Raw genomic sequence first — 19,643 nt, 5'->3', positions numbered from 1 at the left:
GAGACTTTACTCCCTTCAAACTTAAATTGTCAATGTTTCATTACATCACTGTTTGAAAACACTCGGAATAATTTTTTGTACCTTTATAAAATACATTTTTTTCCTAAATGTTTGCTCCATCTTTCATTTCAAAGTCTTAAATTTGATCAATATATTCAATTAAAATAATAAGCAATAGGCTGTTACCAATCAAATTAAATAATTTACATTGAAAAATTATAACTGTATTAAATGAGATTATTTTATTTGCTGTATGTTAAGGGTGGTATTGGGGTTGTCCAATAGGGGGCGGTGACGTACTATGTTTGTGGGCTGTAGCACTGTTAAAAGCAGAGAAGAACATGCCGTGTGGTGTGTGTGTTTGTGTGTGTATATTGCTGGCTTCAGAGATGAGTCCTAATAAAGAGAGACCATTCTGAAGTTCCCGTTGTTTATGAGTTTTCCCTTGGAATCTACGATACAACATATGGCGACGAGAATGAAAGTCAGAACTGTGGAGCAGCTGGATGCCAAGTTCAACGGGGTGAGCTGAGGAAAGTTAATCACTATCACCTGGAGTACTGACTGAACTGAACTATGGCTGGTATGCTGGGATCCGTTACACCGTTTGACAATAAGTCACAATCATGGGAGGAGTATTGTGAAATATTGAATCATTTTTTCGTGGCAAATGATGTTGAGGAACCAGAGAAAAAACGAGCCATATTGTTGAGCTGTGTCGGAGATCTGACATACACACTGATGTGGAATTTACTGAGTCCTGAGAAACCGGGATCAAAACGTTTTGAGGATCTGGTGAGTTTGCTGAAAAATCACTTTAATCCAAAGCCCAGTGAAATTGTTCAACGGTGGAAGTTTAATTCACGTAACAGACACTGTGATGAAAGCATAGTAGAATATGTGGCCGAACTGAGGAAGCTGGCACAAGATTGTAATTTTGGAGACACACTCAATGTTATGCTGAGAGACAGATTAGTGTGTGGTGTTAATGATGACAGCATACAACGGAGATTACTGGCTGAGGATGGACTGACGTTTGAGACAGCGCTAAGGAAAGCTCAGGCAATTGAGGCTGCTAATAAGGATATGGCGGATTTGCATAAAGATAAAGGAAGTCGAATGGGCACTACTGTTTTCAAGATGGACACAAGAGAAAAAAGTAAGTCAAGTTTTACAGGACTGTGCTATCGATGTGGTGGAAGTAATCATGGGCCCAAAGACTGTAGATTTGCCAATGAAAAGTGTTATAATTGTGGTAAAATTGGACATGTGAGAAGAGTGTGTAGAATGGAACCACAAGAAATGGCTGTTGATAAAGACAAGAAATTTTGGAAATGGGGGAGAGGAAATCAATCAAAGAGGGCTAATTATCTGCAAGAATAGGAGGAAGATCAATCTGAAGACGTTTTCACCATGTATAGTATAGAGACATCACAGCCCCATGTACCTCCCATGACACAGACACTGGTTGTAAATGAATGCCCTGTAAAGTTTGAAATTGACACTGGATGTAGCGTGACTGTCTTATCACAGATGGAGTATGGCAAATTAGAAGCTAAGAAAAACTTGCCTAAACTTAAAACAAGCTCTCTCAGTTTAAAAACATACACCGGACAGTCAGTGCACGTTCTGGGTACCATCAAGGTTAAAGTCAAGCACAAAGGGCTAATCAAAGAACTCACAGCAGTGGTGGTAGCAGGATCTGGGCCTAATTTATCAGGACGATCATGGCTCACAGAGCTGGAACTCAGCTGGGAAAAAGTGACAAAAATTAAAGACAGTTCAGAGTTGTTACAAGATATCCTAAGGAAACATGAAATGGTTTTCAAAGAGGAACTGGGAACATTAAAAGGAGCCACTGCTAAGATTCATGTACCAAGTAATGCAAAGCCTCATTTTTTTAAGTCAAGGTCACTGCCTTTTGCTATGAGAGAGAAAGTTGAAGCCGAACTGGATCGTCTGATTAAAGATCATATTATAGAGCCTGTGAAATTTTCAGAGTGGGCAGCACCTGTGGTGCCTGTTTTAAAACCAGATGGGTCAGTAAGACTTTGTGGAGACTACAGAGTAACCATTAACAGAGAGTCGTCATTGGAGCAGTATCCCATTCCTCGGATGGAGGACATGTTTGCAGTTTTAGCTGGAGGTGAAAAATACAGCAAGTTAGATATGAGTCATGCATATCAACAGATTCTATTGGATAAGACATCACAGCCGTATGTGACCGTGAATACACATAAAGGGTTGTTCACGTACACCAGATTACCTTTTGAAGTTAGTTCCAGTCCAGCAATCTTCCAGAGGACAATGGAAGGGGTCCTGAAAAATATTCAGAAGGTTACTGTATATCTGGATGATATCTTGCTGACAGGACGAGATGATCAGGAGCATTTGAGGACACTGGATAAAGTGTTGCAGCGGCTTGAGGAGTATGGTTTGAGGTTGAAAAGGGGAAAGTGTAAATTCTTGGAAAAGGAAGTAATTTTCCTGGGACACAAAGTGGATGCCACTGGTATTCATCCAGTTCCCGAAAAAATTCAAGCAGTTCAAGAGGCACCAAGACCGACATCAGTAACAGAGATGAAAGCATATTTAGGACTGTTGAATTTTTATAACCGATTTCTGCCAAACCTCTCAACACTGCTGGCTCCATTACACCTGCTTTTGAAGAAAGAAGTCCCCTGGTGTTGGAAAGAGGAACAAGAGGAAGCCTTTAAAAAATCCAAAGAACTACTGCAGTCTAACCGTGTGTTAATCCACTATGATGAGGAAAAAGATCTAGTACTTTCTTGTGATGCCTCAGCATACGGTGTGGGAGCCGTGTTAGCCCATCGGATGACAGATGGAACGGAGAGACCCATTGGGTTTGTATCACGAACACTTACAGTAGCAGAAAAAAACTACTCGCAGCTGGAGAAGGAGGGTTTAGCTGTAGTGTTCGGGGTCAAGAAATTCCATAAATATCTGTATGGCCGTAAGTCTGTACAGACCATAAGCCTTTACTAAGTTTACTGAATTAACTCAAAGCTGTGCCACAGATGGTCTCTCAAAGAATTATGAGATGGGCAGTGATGTTGGGGGCATATGAGTATGTCATGTCTTACAGAGCTGGCAAGGACAATGGAAATGCCGATGCCCTCAGTCGTCTTCCTGTGCCAGAGATTCCAGAGAAAGAATCAAAGGAGGATTATGTTTTAATGCTGGACAGCGTTATTAGTCCTTTGACGACATCAGAACAAATCAAGCATTGGACAAGTCGAGATCCTGTCCTTTCTAGAGTCCGTGAGTATGTGCTTAAAGGTTGGCCTAATCACAGTAATCTAAATGAGTTTTCCCCTTATAAACAGAGACAACAAGAGCTTAGCGTTCAAGACAGGTGTGTGCTGTGGGGAGCCCGCATCATCATTCCAGAACAAGGACGTTCGGGGTTGCTGAAACAGCTACATCAATCTCACCCAGGTATGTCGAGGATGAAAGGCCTGGCCCAGAGTTACTTGTGGTGGCCAAATTTAGATGCGGACATTGAGGCCAGAGTAAAAGATTGTACTGTGTGTCAAGAACAGAGAAAAGACCCTGGGAGTGCACCACTCCATCCATGGGAGTGGCCACGACAGCCATGGAGAAGAGTGCATATGGACTATGCGGGTCCATTCCTGGGGAAGATGTTTTTAATCTTAGTCGATGCCCATTCTAAGTGGATTGAGGCCTATCCAGTAAATTCAGCAACAACAGCGACTACCCTTGAGTGCCTCAGAAAGAGTTTCAGTACCCATGGCATTCCTGAAATGATGGTATCTGATAATGCTCAGTGCTTTGTAAGTGAAGCAAGCAAAGAATTTATGTCTAAGAATGGAATAACACGTGTTACTTCAGCCCCGTATCATCCATCATCTAATGGTCTTGCTGAGCGGGCAGTTCAAACTTTTAAGGATCTCATGAAAAAAAGTTCTGGTACCACTGTGGATACCCAGTTGCATAGAGCATTGTTCAGTTATCGTATTACACCCCAGTCTACCACGGGATTGTCGCCTGCAAAAACTAAGGCAAATCAACTGATACAAACATAATGACATAAACGCGTCCTCTATAGCCTGCACCTTAGTGCCCCCCGTGGCATAAACCTATGCACAATACAGAACAGTACAGCATTACTGTCACATGCCTGTCCTGTCTTGTGTAGCACATGTGGTGTTTGTGTTCCTGTCTCTGTTTTGACCCCACCCTCCTTGTTATCTCATTATTGGTTTCATTTGTCCCACCTGTTGTTCCCTCATTACCTGCCTGATTTGTCCCTTTTATAAGTTCCTTTGTGTTTGCAGTCTGTGTCGGATCGTTGTCTTGTACACGTCTCCTGTTCTCCCGTGACCCCTTTTGGTATGTTCGTTTTATGTTCGTTGAAGTTGTTGTTTTGTATTTAGTCATGTTTTCCCCCTCGTGGGTTTTGTTTTGTGTTTAGTGTTTCTTTTGTAATAAATATCTGTTTCCCTTTGCATTTGAGTTCTCCCTTTGTTTTCTGTAATTTACGTGACAATTACATTACATAATATACAACTGAGAACATAATGAACATATTTTAACAGGTAGTCTACTCAGTTCTACCGACATAATTTGGTCGGTGGCATTAAAAGTCCCGAGTTTGTTACCCAATTCTATTCATCTATTCAGGGGTGTCATGCAAGCCAAAATTCTGGGGGGGCACAATCTGAGACTTTGCAATTGTTTTCTGACGGGTGATATGGATCATGTTAGGAGGGGTCAGGGGGTTTCTCCCCCTGAAAATTTTTAAATTCTGGCTGCTAAACATACCATTTCAATGCAGTTTGGGAGGGACAGAAATACCTTAACGGAGCAAGCAACCCTCCTCTATCTGAGGACTAAGTTAAAGTATCTATTCTGTAAGTTTATGAAAAAGACAGGTTGATGAAAGAACTGTAAGCTCAAATTCAAAAGCTTTTGAAGTCTACTTCATTAAAGCATGTTTACACACACACTTACTGGACACTTAGGCCTACTACATGATTTTAAAAACAGTACCATTGCAGTTTTTATGTTATGATTTTAAATTGGTATGTGACCTAAGAACGATCTTACATTAAAGGTACATAAAGGTGCTGAGGTCTAACTTTGTGGTGCTCTGAAATTATATTATTATTAATATTTATTAATAAAGTTTGAAAGATTTCAGTGCTGAATAAGGTTAACACTACCCCGTTTATTTGAAAATGGTTAATATTTGACAGAAATGTAAAAAAGTAATCAAATCAAATGTAATATGTAATAATAACGGAAGTTATGAGCATGTGAGAGAGAGGCTGACTGCTACACTTTCGTGCACTCTAAGCCTACATCACGGTCATAGCGATCTGTTTAACAACTATGCTGTAGCTTTCGAACGGGTAGCCTATCTTTTTTCACTGCATTTGAATTAGCTGCTTGATCCGTGAAGAACCGTGAAGAACAGTCTAAGGGAGAAACATCAAGTCGATGCCTTGATAACGTTAGGTTGGATTTTGCTGTTAGCCTACAACAAATTTAACACCCTCGTTTCTGTGAAACTGAAAACAATTGAGACAGCTGGAGACTTTGACACAAGACAAAACAGAACGATGATTCAAAACTGCCAACTAGTTTACGGTTAGACTAGGCTAGCTATCGATAACGTTACACTGACACAACTTAATGCTCTGAATTCGCAGCTATATCAAATTTATAACTTTTTGATCAAGTTAAAATTTCCAGGTCAACCACAAATAATCCCACTACCTTTTAATATCATCCGATAAGTAATTCAATGCTGATTTGTTGCTTTGCCCACTTACCAATTCAAGACCATCTGTAAAACATTGCCAGCTCAATGTGCAAGACGAGTGAGTTGCTTGAACATACACAACAAAGATTCTAGAGCGCTACGCGCGTAGATTTGATACACAGACACCATATTAGGAAAAAAGGCTGATGCTGACCGATTTATTACACATCCAGGAGAATACATTTGAATCGTTATAGGCTCTGGTATATTATGGAGCATAATAGGAATAAAGTTGTGACAAAAAAATTAACAGGGAGGAAAAATCTGAGGGGGCACGTGCTCACTTAAATCCCCTCACTTTGAATGGACATGACGCCACTGCATCTATTCATCTGTATCCTACACTGCCTTTGATTTCCCACAATCCTGTGTTTTCCATTCTGTGACAGTCAAGCGTGCCGCACAAGCCCTGAAATGTGAAGCCAAAGCGTCTCGATCGCCCCCCGGTGACTGGTCCTAGTATAGGTCATAAACCCCGCCCTCTCCATGTTCATTAATGGGACGTGAGACAAACTAAACAATTAAATTACACTTCAAATATCTTTTTTCCAAAGATGGTTTCTGTCATTTGCTGTAGTTTTTATCACGCTGATGTAAGTTCAAGTGTTTGTTTTTGAAATAAGTTTGTTTTTAGTTAGTTACTCGATGCTGTAAAAACTGTGGTGTGATGACATGATTGACAGCTGTGATTGACAGGTTATATATAAACTTAGTTTTCACAAAAGCAGCTTTTAGGCATTATTCTGTCTTTTCTTAGAAGCAAGAAATGACAAGGAGGCAGCCTCTCACAATGCAAAGTCAATGGAGACCGTTGGTTTGTTTTCCCCCTGGGTGGGCGTGGTCTTCAGATTATGACGCGTTGCGCTCTGTCTCTATAGAGCATCACAGTCCCGCCCACAGCCGGTGCCGGAAGTAAAAATTCAATACAATTTCTCCATTGACAGTTGGGGTATAAGCCATAAAAACGTAACCGGGTGATTCTCCAACTACAGGCACTTTTGTTGTCCCTGGCCTTTTTTTGTGAATAAATAAACAAACAAGTGCACAAATAAACTGTCATTATGAAGTTCATGCTCCAACATCCTAGTAACCACCAAATCTTGCCCCTTTTTTCTTTTAAAAATGCTTTTGCATGGCTGTTTATTAGCAGATTTTGCAGTTTTATGCTTGTCCCCAACCCAGACTGGCCCTCTTTGAATGTTAGAAAATTATATTAAAGGATCAATTTAAAAATATTTTTAACATGTTTGTCTTAAGGACAAATAAAATAATGTCATACCATCGAAATTCCATATGTATATCATAATTTTAAACTATTTTTGGAATGAAATACGTCTGTCCCGTCATCTGTCCCGTTTTCCGTCATTTCCACCTCCCTCAACAAAATCCACTTTAATGCTAAAATGTCATTTCCACCTCCGTCATTTCCACCTCTGAGGAATTTGAGGCGTAGATTTGGACATGATATATGCTGTTTTTGTGCGCTATTGGCATGTTCTCATGACATATTTGTGCTTTTGGACTGAAAACTTTATATATCACCATTCCAGTACACTCTAAATGTATTTTTATTTATCTATATTTATATGAATGTTTTGAGCAGGTTTATATAATTTGCATATCTTTTGTAATCATTTTTAAAACTATTGATCAACTCATATATGTTAAATAATAAAATACATGGTTCAAAATATGTTGGACTGGCAATTTACGTAAAAATAAACAGAAACAATATTTCCACCATAAACCGTCATTTCCACCACTTTCCACCACTACAGTTTTTAAGAAAAAAAATAAGAATAACCAATGATGTGGATCTACATGTATTTTAAAATAAGTAGTAATAGTTCATTACTTACAATATATGTGTGAGTGACTTATAATAACATAGACCTGAGCAAAAATTAGATGCTGTAGGCAAAAATCCCAAACTCGTGGCAACTCGTGGCATTTAGCAACTTTAAATGAAAATGCATTAAGTTCATGAAGTATTAAGATTTATTTTGTTACATGATTAGGTAGCCACTGATGTTGTTGACAGATACATAATCTTATATAACAGTTTTACAATATTATATGTAATAAAATACATAAATTGAAAAGTGGTGGAAATGACATGGCTCTTCAGAAAAACTGTTAAAAATAATAATAATCCATGGAATTCTAAAACTGCCCACTGTTATATTGGGTTAGAAGACAAATGAATGAAGCTAGGAAGATTGTTTTAAGAGTGTTTTAAGAGAGTGAATTTTACATAAACTCACAGTGCCAAAAGTGCTTAGTTGGAGAATCACCCAACCATACATGGTAGACTTAAAACCAGCTACGGCTGTACTAAGCGATTACATATGCTCATATAACCGCCAAAAGTTCATGGGGCACTAACCTTGTTTTGAGATAAATGCCTTTTATTCGCGATGTCTTGGAGAAGTACTTCATTACCCACAATCCTAAACAATCCCACAGTGATGCATCTGATTGGTGGAGCTCGTGTAAACCCCGCGAAAGTTCGTGAAGACTCAAGATAAATAGAAAAAAAAAAAAAAAAACTGTGTTGTGTTGTTTTGCACGGTATCACTGATGTGACATTTGAACCGAGGAGTCTTCATATGGTATGAGTCATATCAAGCATTTTATGATGCCACTGTCAAAACAATATTTAGCTTAGGCATACCCAGAGCCATAGAGAGCTCTTCATGCATTTACTGAACATTTGTGTAATAATTCATGGCAAGTTAATAAACTGAATATGATGCACTTTCTGGTTTGCTGACCTTCACTTTTTAATTTTCACTTGTTGTTATTAAGAAAATGCATTAAATGCTATTAAGATTAAGGATGAACTATAACTTCATGAATAAAATGAGCATGGACCACAAGTGGGAAATTGTTGAGGCATTTGTCAGCAACCTGCCCGTGGGCCGCTGAAACTGATGAGCAGAACGCCGCGCGGACTGCCAGATCTGCACCCGTGAGCCGCGGACCGCCAGCCATGCTTTCCAGTCTATTTACACAATTACTACTGAAAGAACTGCTATAAACGGCACAAGAAAAAGTTCGCGTGGCTGTCGTCAGATTTAAGTCGCTCTAAGGCTCTTTCGCGGTTGTGGCTTCAGTCGACTTCAGTGAGGCGCGGTGGTTTATGGGATGAGTAGTTCCTTCGCTCGGAAATGAAAATATGTACACAGTCTTGTAGGCTACCTTTGACTTTTTTTGGATTTCCTCGTCGTTTCACTCGAAATGATATGTTGTATGCCTGAGTTCAGCCGTAGCTGGTTATCCTCAGACATGCTCTAAAACTCTTTAGATACGGATTTTCGAAAACGTCAATGGGAGAAATGAATGGGAAATTTACTTCCGGCCCCTAAGCGCTCTCGGGCTGTGGGCGGGACTGTGATGCTCTATCAAAGAGTATAGAAGTACCAAGAGGCGAAACTCAATAGAACGTTCCATTGCAACAAACTCACCCATGCGCAGAGCTGCAGCGCCGCCATCTTGGACTGAACGCAACACAGCTGTCATAGAATTGAACGATACCGGGTTCAAATTCAAAAGCGGTTAAATGAACTAAAAACTAGTTTCTAGTTTTTAATATCTCTAGAGCAGACATCCCATGTCTCCCGGAAGATCCGGGAGTCTCCCGCATATTGATAGCGGCTCCCTGATGCCCACAAATTAGCTAAAATCTCCCGAAATCTTCAGCGAGCGAGCATGAGCGCGCAGCTCCAAACCGTGTAACGTTAAAGCACACGGCAGAAAGGGTGAGGGAGCGAGATATCAACATATCAACCTAAAATGTGGAACACAACTTGTTCAGATTTTTTGCTTTCATTTTCTTTCATTTCTTTCATTTTCTTGCAGTTCTAGAGTAAAATATATATTTTGTAATATATATATTTTATATAAAATATAAATAATTATATTTTTAAATTTGTAAATTTGAATAAACTCAAACTTATTTAACTTTTTTTCTGTTTCGCTTTCATAATTTATTTCACTTCAACAATAATCAGACAAATTAAAACAAGACCAACCATAGGTCTAAATTCCAAAGCATTCTTGAATCACAAGTTTGGATAGTGATTTTCATGTTTATGTGGAAAAAAAGGTGACAGTTAAAGGGTTAATTTAGTGATAACAATGAATTAATAAAGCGGTCATTTGCCAGGTTAGGTGTTCATATATCCCTGAAAGTATGCGATTTAAAAAGCCCATTTCGAGTCTTGACAATTTCGACCAAATACATAACATATTAGCAAACTGTTACTGCGGTTATGGGATAGCTTACATTAACGTTACAGCACCTGTTATCGTTGACGTTAGCTCACTTTAAAGTTAATAAAAACCTTTTCTACTTTACCTCTCTGGATCTTTAGGGAATCTATGAAATGCTAGTTGATTGGTTGTACACTGGTAGTCCAGGCAAAGTAACTCATTTTGGAACCAAAAATAGAACTAATTGTAAAAGAATTTTTTTCAGCTTAGATATTTTCTATGAGGTGTCCAGAACAACATACTAAAAGTCCTAAGAAATCCTAGTTGAGGAAATATGTTAAATTCTCATCAATCCGAGATGTGTGCCAATAAGGCAAGGCAACAATACACCCCAATGGGGCTATTTTTTTCCTTTACTCCTATCAAAATGAAACTTTACACAATGAAAGTACCCATGAAAAGTAAAAAATTTTGTATTACAAGTTTCTTTGAAAATGTATTTGAATATGCAAATGAGCTATAAACTAATAGAATATGCCCAAAATACACCCAAATAGGCTTAATTTTTTTCCTTTACTCCTACCACAATAAAACTTTACATAGTAAAAGTATACCAGAAAAGTAACTTTTTTTGTATTACAAGTTTCTTTTGAAATGAATCTGAATATGCACATGAGTAATATACTAATCGAATATGCCCAAAATACACCCTAATGGTAGCCTGGGTTTCCTCCTGCTGCCTTGAGCGCAGCATGATTTTATTCACGCTGCTAGGCAGCCTGGATACCATGGACCAGATTTTCCCCTCAAAAAGGGAAACAATCACAGAACGGGGAGGGAGCAGCAAGACGATGATGACGTCTATGCGACACAACGAAGCAGTTTGTTTATATCTATGGAATTCAACATGGCATCAGACTAAGAAACCATAAAGTCACAAGTAGAAAAAAAGGGGCCAAATAACTAACACATTCATGTCCATTCAGTAAGTTAACCTATGCATAAACACGATCAATTTGAAGTCACTTGCCAGTTGCCACACTTACCTGGGTCACTTGCCACAAAAACACTTATATTGACCTTAAAGGGTTAGTTCACCCCAAAATAAAAATTCTGTCTTTAATTACTTACCATTATGTTGTTCCAACCCCGTAAGACTTTCGTTCATCTTCGGTACACAAATTAAGATATTTTTGATTAAATCTGAGAGCTGTCTCACTTGCTGGCCTAGAATAGTTATTAAAGACGTTAAAATAGTCCAAGTGACTACAGTGGCTCAACCATATGCTTATCAAGCGACGAGAATACTTTTTGTGCGCAAAAAAAACAAACAAAAATAACGACTTTATTCCACTATTCATTTCCTTCTCTCTGGGCCTTGAGTGAATTCACCTAGTGTTTTAGCCATAGACTGTAAAAAATATGGACAAAGCGTCTGTGACGTCACCCATAGACTTTCTGAAGAACGGGTTTGAAGCCGTTTATGGGGGGTATGGGCGGCGCCATCTTGGAAAATCTTGGGAAATCCTAACCCCGCCCACCTTCTGACGCAGCGCGTGTCACTCAGCTCGCTCTGCTACTCCGGTTATCTCTATATATTTTAGGCAACGAAATATGTTCTAAAACACCATACTAACTCTTTTCGTTTTCATTTAAAGAAATCTTAAACATTATAGCCACACAAATGTGGTTCAGGCAACGCATATTGATTATATTCAACTGCACATAACGTTTACCTATTTATGAAAAAACAAAATATAAAACACACACCTGCCTCTTTTTATTTTAAATATAATATAAGAATATAAAACATTTTATGGTCCAGGCAATATGTGCATTTGTACTAAAAAACAGATTTTGCAGTAAACAACATTACAGATCATCTTCGTTGTATTAAAATTTAAAATGACAAAACTCAACCCAGTCTCTTTTTGTTAAATTTCAGTTTTATCAATATTAGCCATTATAAAAGTAAAAGTAAAAGGTATAAGAAGCCATACAAATAAAGCAAACAATTCAGTCAAACATACAAAGTCAGCGCTCTAGTCTAACCATACATTGGTAAAGTTAAATAGCTTATAAAGTTATGAAACTTCCCCTCAGCCAAAACGATTGCCCAGAGAAAAAATTATAGATTCACGAGACCAAAAATCGCCGGTTAGATATAGACAAGACGAATTATATCTCATATTTAACCACTACAGAGACGCCAGAGTCAGCAGCAAACCTCAGAACGTCTAGCCGAGGACAGGCTGCTCCAGGTGGGGTGCATGAACGCCGAGCGCCCGGTCATCGCTAGATCAACTGGATAAAATTTTCATAAATCTTTAAATAAACCACAGATTTGAGCTTTAAACAACTACATTCTCGCCTGAAAAACTCTTAAAACTACATTTCATGATACAGAAACAGTAGTATTATATGTCAACTGTATTAAAAAATGGCGCTTCTTATGTTGTCATTCTCCGTGGCGCTGCCTTGTCAGCTGTCAATCAAGCTGTCACTCAAAGTTAACCACGCCCTTATTGTCGTATATTTTATATCTAAATACGATCTAAACTAACGAGTTAGAAAAAAATTCACCCCCCTCACAGTTGTCAGGCACTCGGAAGCTATCGAAAAATACAATAAAAGTCCATGGGACCAACCTGTAAAAACATGAATTTATGCTGTGAAAACGGACATTTTAACATGGGGGCTATGGACATTTGCTCCCTTTTGGGACCTCCCTCTAGCGGATTTTCGAATTTTTTGCAATTTTTCGCACTTCCGGGTAGGCTTCATTTTTCAGATCAGAATGTTCCCGCTTGGTTTTAGCGCAGCGCGTCTGTTGCACGTCACCACGTAGGCTCACTATTGGGCGACGCTGGTCATGTGTGTGATGCGTGTGATGTATAACACAGAAGCGCTACGCTAAAACACTACGTGAAGTCACTCTGGCCCACGGAGAAGAAAATAAAAAGTGGAATAAAGTCGTTAGTTTTGTTTGTTTTTTGCGCACAAAAAGTATTCTCGTCGCTTGATAAACATATGGTTGAGCCACTGTAGTCACTTGGACTATTTTAACGATGTTTTTAATAACTACTAGTGCAAAATGCCCGTGCAAAATCAGTTTTTGTGTGTTTTTTTATTAATTGTTGGTTTGGTGCCTGTGAAAGAGACTGTGAACGCATTGAATTCAGGGAGCAGGCTAGGTTACTACAATTGATGGCCGTGAATAAAATATAATATTCAGAAGTAAACAGCATAGCTGACAGAGTGTTTATGTCAGAATGTTTATTTTTAAACCACAACCTTCTAAGTGGTTCTTTTACCGATATATTTAAGAAAACGCTATGCTTGAGCAAACAGTTTGTGAATAGGCTACTACAAATGATGCCTGTGAAAGAGACTGTGATCACATTGAATAGGATATGTTTAGTTACTACCAAGCCAGGCAGTTTTCAGGTTAGAGGCCAGTCTAAAAGCAGCATTGCCATCACCCATTGGCAGTAGGATGACTGGATGAAGATTGAGCCGATTTATTTGTCAAAGATATGAATGGTGTTTCTGCCTATATGCAAATTAGGACATATTCAATAAGTGTGGCGCTCATGTGCATATTCAAATTCATTTCAAAAGAAACTTGTAATACAAAAAAAGTTACTTTTCATGTATACTTTTACTATGTAAAGTTTTATTGTGGTAGGAGTAAAGGAAAAAATTAAGCCTATTTGGGTGTATTTTGGGCATATTCGATTAGTGTATAGCTCATTTGCATATTCAAAAAATTTTCAAAGAAACTTGTAATACAAAAATTTTTACTTTTCATGGGTACTTTCATTGTGTAAAGTTTCATTTTGATAGGAGTAAAGGAAAAAAATAGCCCCATTGGGGTGTATTGTTGCCTTGCCTTATTGGCACACATCTCGGATTGATGAGAATTTAACATATTTCCTCAACTAGGATTTCTTAGGACTTTTAGTATGTTGTTCTGGACACCTCATAGAAATGATCTAAGCTGAAAAAAATTCTTTTACAATTTGTCTGTCGTAAAACGCTATTTTGCCTGGGCTATAGTAGTTGTTGCAGTTGATGGCAGAACACTGTTTTCTTTGTTTCCAGACATAATGTTAATGCTGTACAGTAGTTGTGCTAACGGTAAAGCCGTTGGTTCAGTCCAAAATGGCGGCCGCGCTACCGAAGCGCCACCTAGTGGCTGTTGTCAAAACTGCAACGGAGTTTCGCCTCTTGTTACTTCTATACTCTTTGGCTCTATACAGCGAGAGTTGTGGGTGTGGCTACTAAAGCAGGGCGGAGCCAGAGGGGGTTTAGCCGGTGTGGGATAGTCAATATTGACCTCTGAATCTGACTTGACTGTTGATAGGCTTAGTGTTATGGATTCAGTATTTTTTTTTTTTTATGTAAAGCTGTTCTGTGAGGGCATTAACTGTGAGGTTCATAAAAAGCAGCTGATTTTATTTCAGATGATGACCCCTAATTGCAAATTTACCAACAAAAGGGTGAATGTTTATTCACTTTATGCACTTTATGCACTACAGAAAAAAAAATGTTTTAATAGACTTCTGTAGTCTGAATTCAGTGTGTGGCCAGACACCTTCTTGCTCGTTTTCATCAAAAGCAGGGCAGGAAGAAACTCTTCACCTTAACACACATACACTGAACACACACTCTCACCTAGCTGATGGTCCAGATAAAACCACATTTCTCAAGTACACAGACCAAGGTTTCAGTCTGACTCAGAAGATGAACTTCAATAGAATTTGCACTATGAGATCAGACACAGTTTTAACTTTTTACTTTGGTTTTTAAATACACTAAAATTGAGAACTGAATAAATATACATAACCATCTTAAAATCACTAGAATTCAAAGAGTTCACTATATTCTTCTAATTTTGCCATTTAACACAGTCAGACAACTACTTTTCAAATAGTATGTTAAATGATAAGAAATAAAGAATATTTCACCCATTAAGAACAGTTAAAGTCTTAATAAGGCCAGATGAACTATAACATTATATGATATGCAAATGCAGCGAGTGAAACTAGGAGGGTCAAACTGTGTCGTGGGAGGATTCACACATAGACTGAGTGTTTTTCAGCAGAGTTTCATCAGACACTGAACAACTGAAGAAAATGTTTCACGTGTTTGTTTTATTCTGTTTGTGCTGCTGGAGTCTGATTGGCAAGTAAAATTATGAATTATTTTTTTTTTTTTTTTTGAGTAACACAGTGGCTGCTACACGCTCAATAAAAAGGTTCAACAGCTGTTTTTAGAAACCTGTTTGCTTTGAGTTCATATCTGGGTTAATAATGGATTTATTTTTTAATGCAATAAGTAGCCTGGAATATTTAGTATGAAAATCAGATATATTACTGTGTGTTTGGTTATGTGCTTGTTTAAATTGACAGTTGTGAAATCAGTAATAAGGGTAGCACTAGCAAACACACGATGAAGGGGCCTTGATTGTTACATGTGTTCTTAATCTAGGTCTGGTTATTCTGTCCTTTATTCAAAAATGATGCTGCCAAATTAGACCATTAATTAACACTATAAATCTATTTCCAGGCAATCACGTAAGCGCTGGTGCAATGTTTTCTCTCTGCTTGATTCTGACAATATCTCTTTAATGAAAGTGGTTTATAAAGACATTTTACACATTTATTTTTCTTTTCTCCAAGAGCAACTGATGGCAGAGAAGTTTCTAGTGTCAGTAAAAAAGGAAATTGAATATTAAACATTGTTGAACATTGAACATTGTTGCTGTTTAATTGCAATGGCGAATCCATCGTGGTGGACAAAATAAACTGTAGATGAACTTAAATCCCAGAATTATAATTCCTGATTTGTTAATCTGTGTTTAACATTAAGTGATGCGACAAACTCTACGTGGTTGTTCATTTAATTTTGTGTTTCTGCCGCTGTTCTGGATGTTCTCAACTTGTAAACTATAAAAACTTCAGCTGATTTCAGGCTTTGTAAACCATAACCTTAATCTGTGTAAATCTGTTTGTTCATCAGGTGTGTTTGGTGAATCAGTGTCAGTGATGGAGGGAGATTCTGTCACTCTAAACACTGATGTTACTGAAATACATGAAGACGATGACACACTGTGGAAATATGGAGCTGAAAAGTCTCTCATATTTAGAATGAATAAAAAGAAGCAAATCTTCTCCACATATGATGATGTTCCTGATGGGAGATTCAGAGACAGACTGAAGCTGGACGATCAAACTGGATCTCTGACCATCACACACACCAGAACTGAACATACTGGAGTTTATAAACTAGAGATAAATGGAGCAAAAACATCATCAAAAACATTCAGTGTGTCTGTCTATGGTGAGTAGAGACGTCATTTCTCTAAACATGCACATATTCTATTTACATACAATCACAGATTAAATAATTGTATAGTTGACAGAAACATTCAGTGACCATAAACACATGTAACACTCACTCCACACTAACTACAATTCACAACACCTAAAGACTGATTGTTGTGTTCATATTTCTGTTTATTCTCTCATATTTTCCAGCTCGTCTGCCTGTTCCTGTCATCATCCGTAACTCTTCACACTGTTCTTCATCATCATCATCAAATTGTTCATTGGTGTGTTCATCAGTGTTGAATGTGTGTGATGCGACTCTCTCCTGGTACGCAGGAATCAGTGTATTGTCCAGCATCAGTGTGTGTGATCTCAGCATCAGTCTCTCTCTACCTCTGGAGGTGGAATATCAGGATAAAAACACCTACAGCTGTGTGCTGAACAATCCCATCAGCAACCACACCACACATCTGGACATCAACACACTCTGTCACACATGTGCAGGTACCACAGCACTGATGATATATGTGTGTGTATATACAGATTCACTCACAATAATGACTCTCTCCTTCAGTTCCTCCAGTGTCAGTGTCTCTGATAGTGTTGATCTCTGCTGGATCTCTGATGATTGTAGTTGCGCTCGGGATCTTCTGGATCTGCAAAAAAAGAAAAGAAAGTAAAACAGACACAGAAGGCAAGAGTTACAAACTGACTTTAACAAGTATTATAATAAATAATAGTCTACTATATTTTAGTAGATTGATAGCCCTTTTAGCCCTAAATTATAATTTAAACAATTAGTTTCATAATTCTGTAGTTAACACCTTCTAGATAAATATAAAACGAAACCCAAATTATTGTGTAGTGATTGTGTTTGGCAATTTCTGATGATTACATTCATCAGAATACATGTCTTTGTGTAATGACACTGAATGTCGCTCTGGGTTTACTGGGTTTCAGAACTGGGTTTACTGGGTTTCAGAAATTATGTGTAAAGAATGTCTCTCTTAATGTAATGGCGAACACATACTTGGTTCGTAACTTTTTCTGCGTGAAAAATGCCTAATGACAAATTAAATTTGTTGATACCTTATTTAAAAATGACAGTGTTAAACATTTAATGAAATGTACAATGCCTTATCTCTGACAGTCCTAACAATAACACATACAGTATGTTGTGAAGAATCAAATGTCAGGATTGAGTTTTGTAGTTAAATGCATCTATTATTGTTGTTGAAACAGTTGAGACTCGCGAAGACGAGATCACTTACGCAGAACCAGCGTTCAACAAAAGAAACGCACAGAAATCGGTAAGACTATTTATTTTTTGTTGAGTGTGTTTGTATCATTTCAGCCAGATGGAGATCAGTGTTTTTTTTTTGTCTGCATAATCATCCATCACATCACACATAACAGCACCATATCAGATATTTACAAGAGCCATGAGAGAAACACTTGTGTTACTTAGAGAAAAATAACCCTATGTATCACATTGCAGTCTGTAGGATGAACCTACCACATTCATTATTATTATCTTCTTTTATGTGTTGTTTACAGAAAGCAAAAGAGGAGGATCATGTGGTTTATGCACCGATCACAATGAGAAAAGTATCAAGACCCAACCGTGTGACCAGCGACAACCTTCAAGTCTGAGTCTGTGGTTGAGCTTTTGGTGAGAATCAATCATCGTTTTAAAGTGTGGTACTTAAAGATGGATTCATGAAATGGTCTCCTAAAAACTGCCAAAGAACTTGACTTGTATTACAAGGACATTTAACAAATGATCTCAATCGTTTGGCCCATCGGATAATTTTATGTTTGGCTCTTAAATTATTAAAGAGACCATGTGTGTAGGTCTCATAAAAAAAAACCTAGATGGAAAACACTCATCAAAAGGTGAGAACCTGCTGTGGTCTCAATCAGTGTGGTTTGATCTGCTGGGTGGATGGAGAGCTTGCTCATGAGTGTTTCTGCTGCTAGACGTGTGTGTTTGATATGAATATTGTGTCTCTAAATAGCAAGTGGTTGAAGGACTTTTTCCATTCCTGCTACACATGAAACCGTTTGACCTCTGCTCTAAAAAACCTGCTTCAAAAATACTGAACTCGTCAATGCTGGTGTTTGACAAAAGGTCTTAAATTATACAGAGATGTTACTTCAAAATATGAAAATATTATATACTTTGTGCATATGTATACTTATACTCATGCTGTGACCCTACACTTCCTTCTGAAATCTTGACACCTTTTTGATACCTTGATAGGTCATTTCCTGTTTTTTTCTGTCAATGTGTGGGAGTCATTTTAAGAATAAATGCAATGTATGACTTTGTAAATGTAAATAATTTCTTTAGTTTTCATCAGTTTTGACGAGTAACTAACTAAAAGCAGCAATGCTACAGTTTGGCGTAGAGGTGGGTGAACCAAAATCTTATTTCATGATATGAGTAATTTAATATTTTTATGCAATTTTATATTACAATAAAGTTATTATTATTTAAGTTACATATGATCAAATTGAAGTGTCACTTGCATGTAAACCGTCAATTCTTGCCGTTCACAATCAATGTAAGGATGCAGACAATGCAGTAGTGGCCTAATGATTAGACACACAAGGCTATAATAAAACTTTATATCAGAAAGGAGATTTAGAACATCCCAAATGTAAAATATTTTTTACACAGTGACAGTGGGGTGATGTACCACATGAGGGCGCTCCACATTATGAGAACCATTTGCTCTAAATACCCATACAAAAATGTAATATATGGCCATATATGTACTTATATTTTAAATAGCATGACATATATCTATACATATATTTGACTTGTATGAGAACACAATATATGCCTGCAACATATATCTATACATATATTTGACTTATCTGAGAACACAATATATGACTGCAACATATATCTATACATATATTCGACTTATCTGAGAACACAATATATGCCTGCAACATATATCTATTCGACTTATCTGAGAACACAATATATGACTGCAACATATATCTATACATATATTCGACTTATCTGAGAACACAATATATGCCTGCAACATATATCTATACATATATTCGACTTATCTGAGAACACAATATATGACTGCAACATATATCTATACATATATTCGACTTATCTGAGAACACAATATATGTTCAACATATATCTCTACATATATTTGACTTATCTGAGAACACAATATATGACTGCAACATATATCTATACATATATTCGACTTATCTGAGAACACAATATATGACTGCAACATATATCTATACATATA

General features: G+C 37.6%; 1 protein-coding gene across 1 annotated transcript; it reads left to right on the top strand.

Annotated features, from left to right (window-relative positions):
- The first annotated feature begins 301 nt into the window (after positions 1–301).
- LOC307169807 (uncharacterized protein) lies at positions 302–18,872 on the top strand. The gene is made up of 7 exons (XM_079890623.1): positions 302–2,864; positions 3,107–3,459; positions 16,049–16,369; positions 16,567–16,860; positions 16,931–17,050; positions 17,599–17,666; positions 17,914–18,872. The coding sequence occupies exons 1-7, from the start codon at positions 1,414–1,416 to the stop codon at positions 18,007–18,009; spliced, it is 2,703 nt and encodes a 900-aa protein (XP_079746749.1). The 5' UTR covers positions 302–1,413; the 3' UTR covers positions 18,010–18,872.
- The last annotated feature ends 771 nt before the right edge of the window (positions 18,873–19,643 follow it).

Source organism: Squalius cephalus, assembly GCF_949319135.1.
Source record: "Squalius cephalus genome assembly, chromosome: 13".
Lineage (NCBI taxonomy): Eukaryota > Metazoa > Chordata > Actinopteri > Cypriniformes > Leuciscidae > Squalius > Squalius cephalus.
The sequence above is the reverse complement of the archived record's forward strand: the minus strand, read 5'-3'. Positions and strand labels throughout refer to the sequence as shown.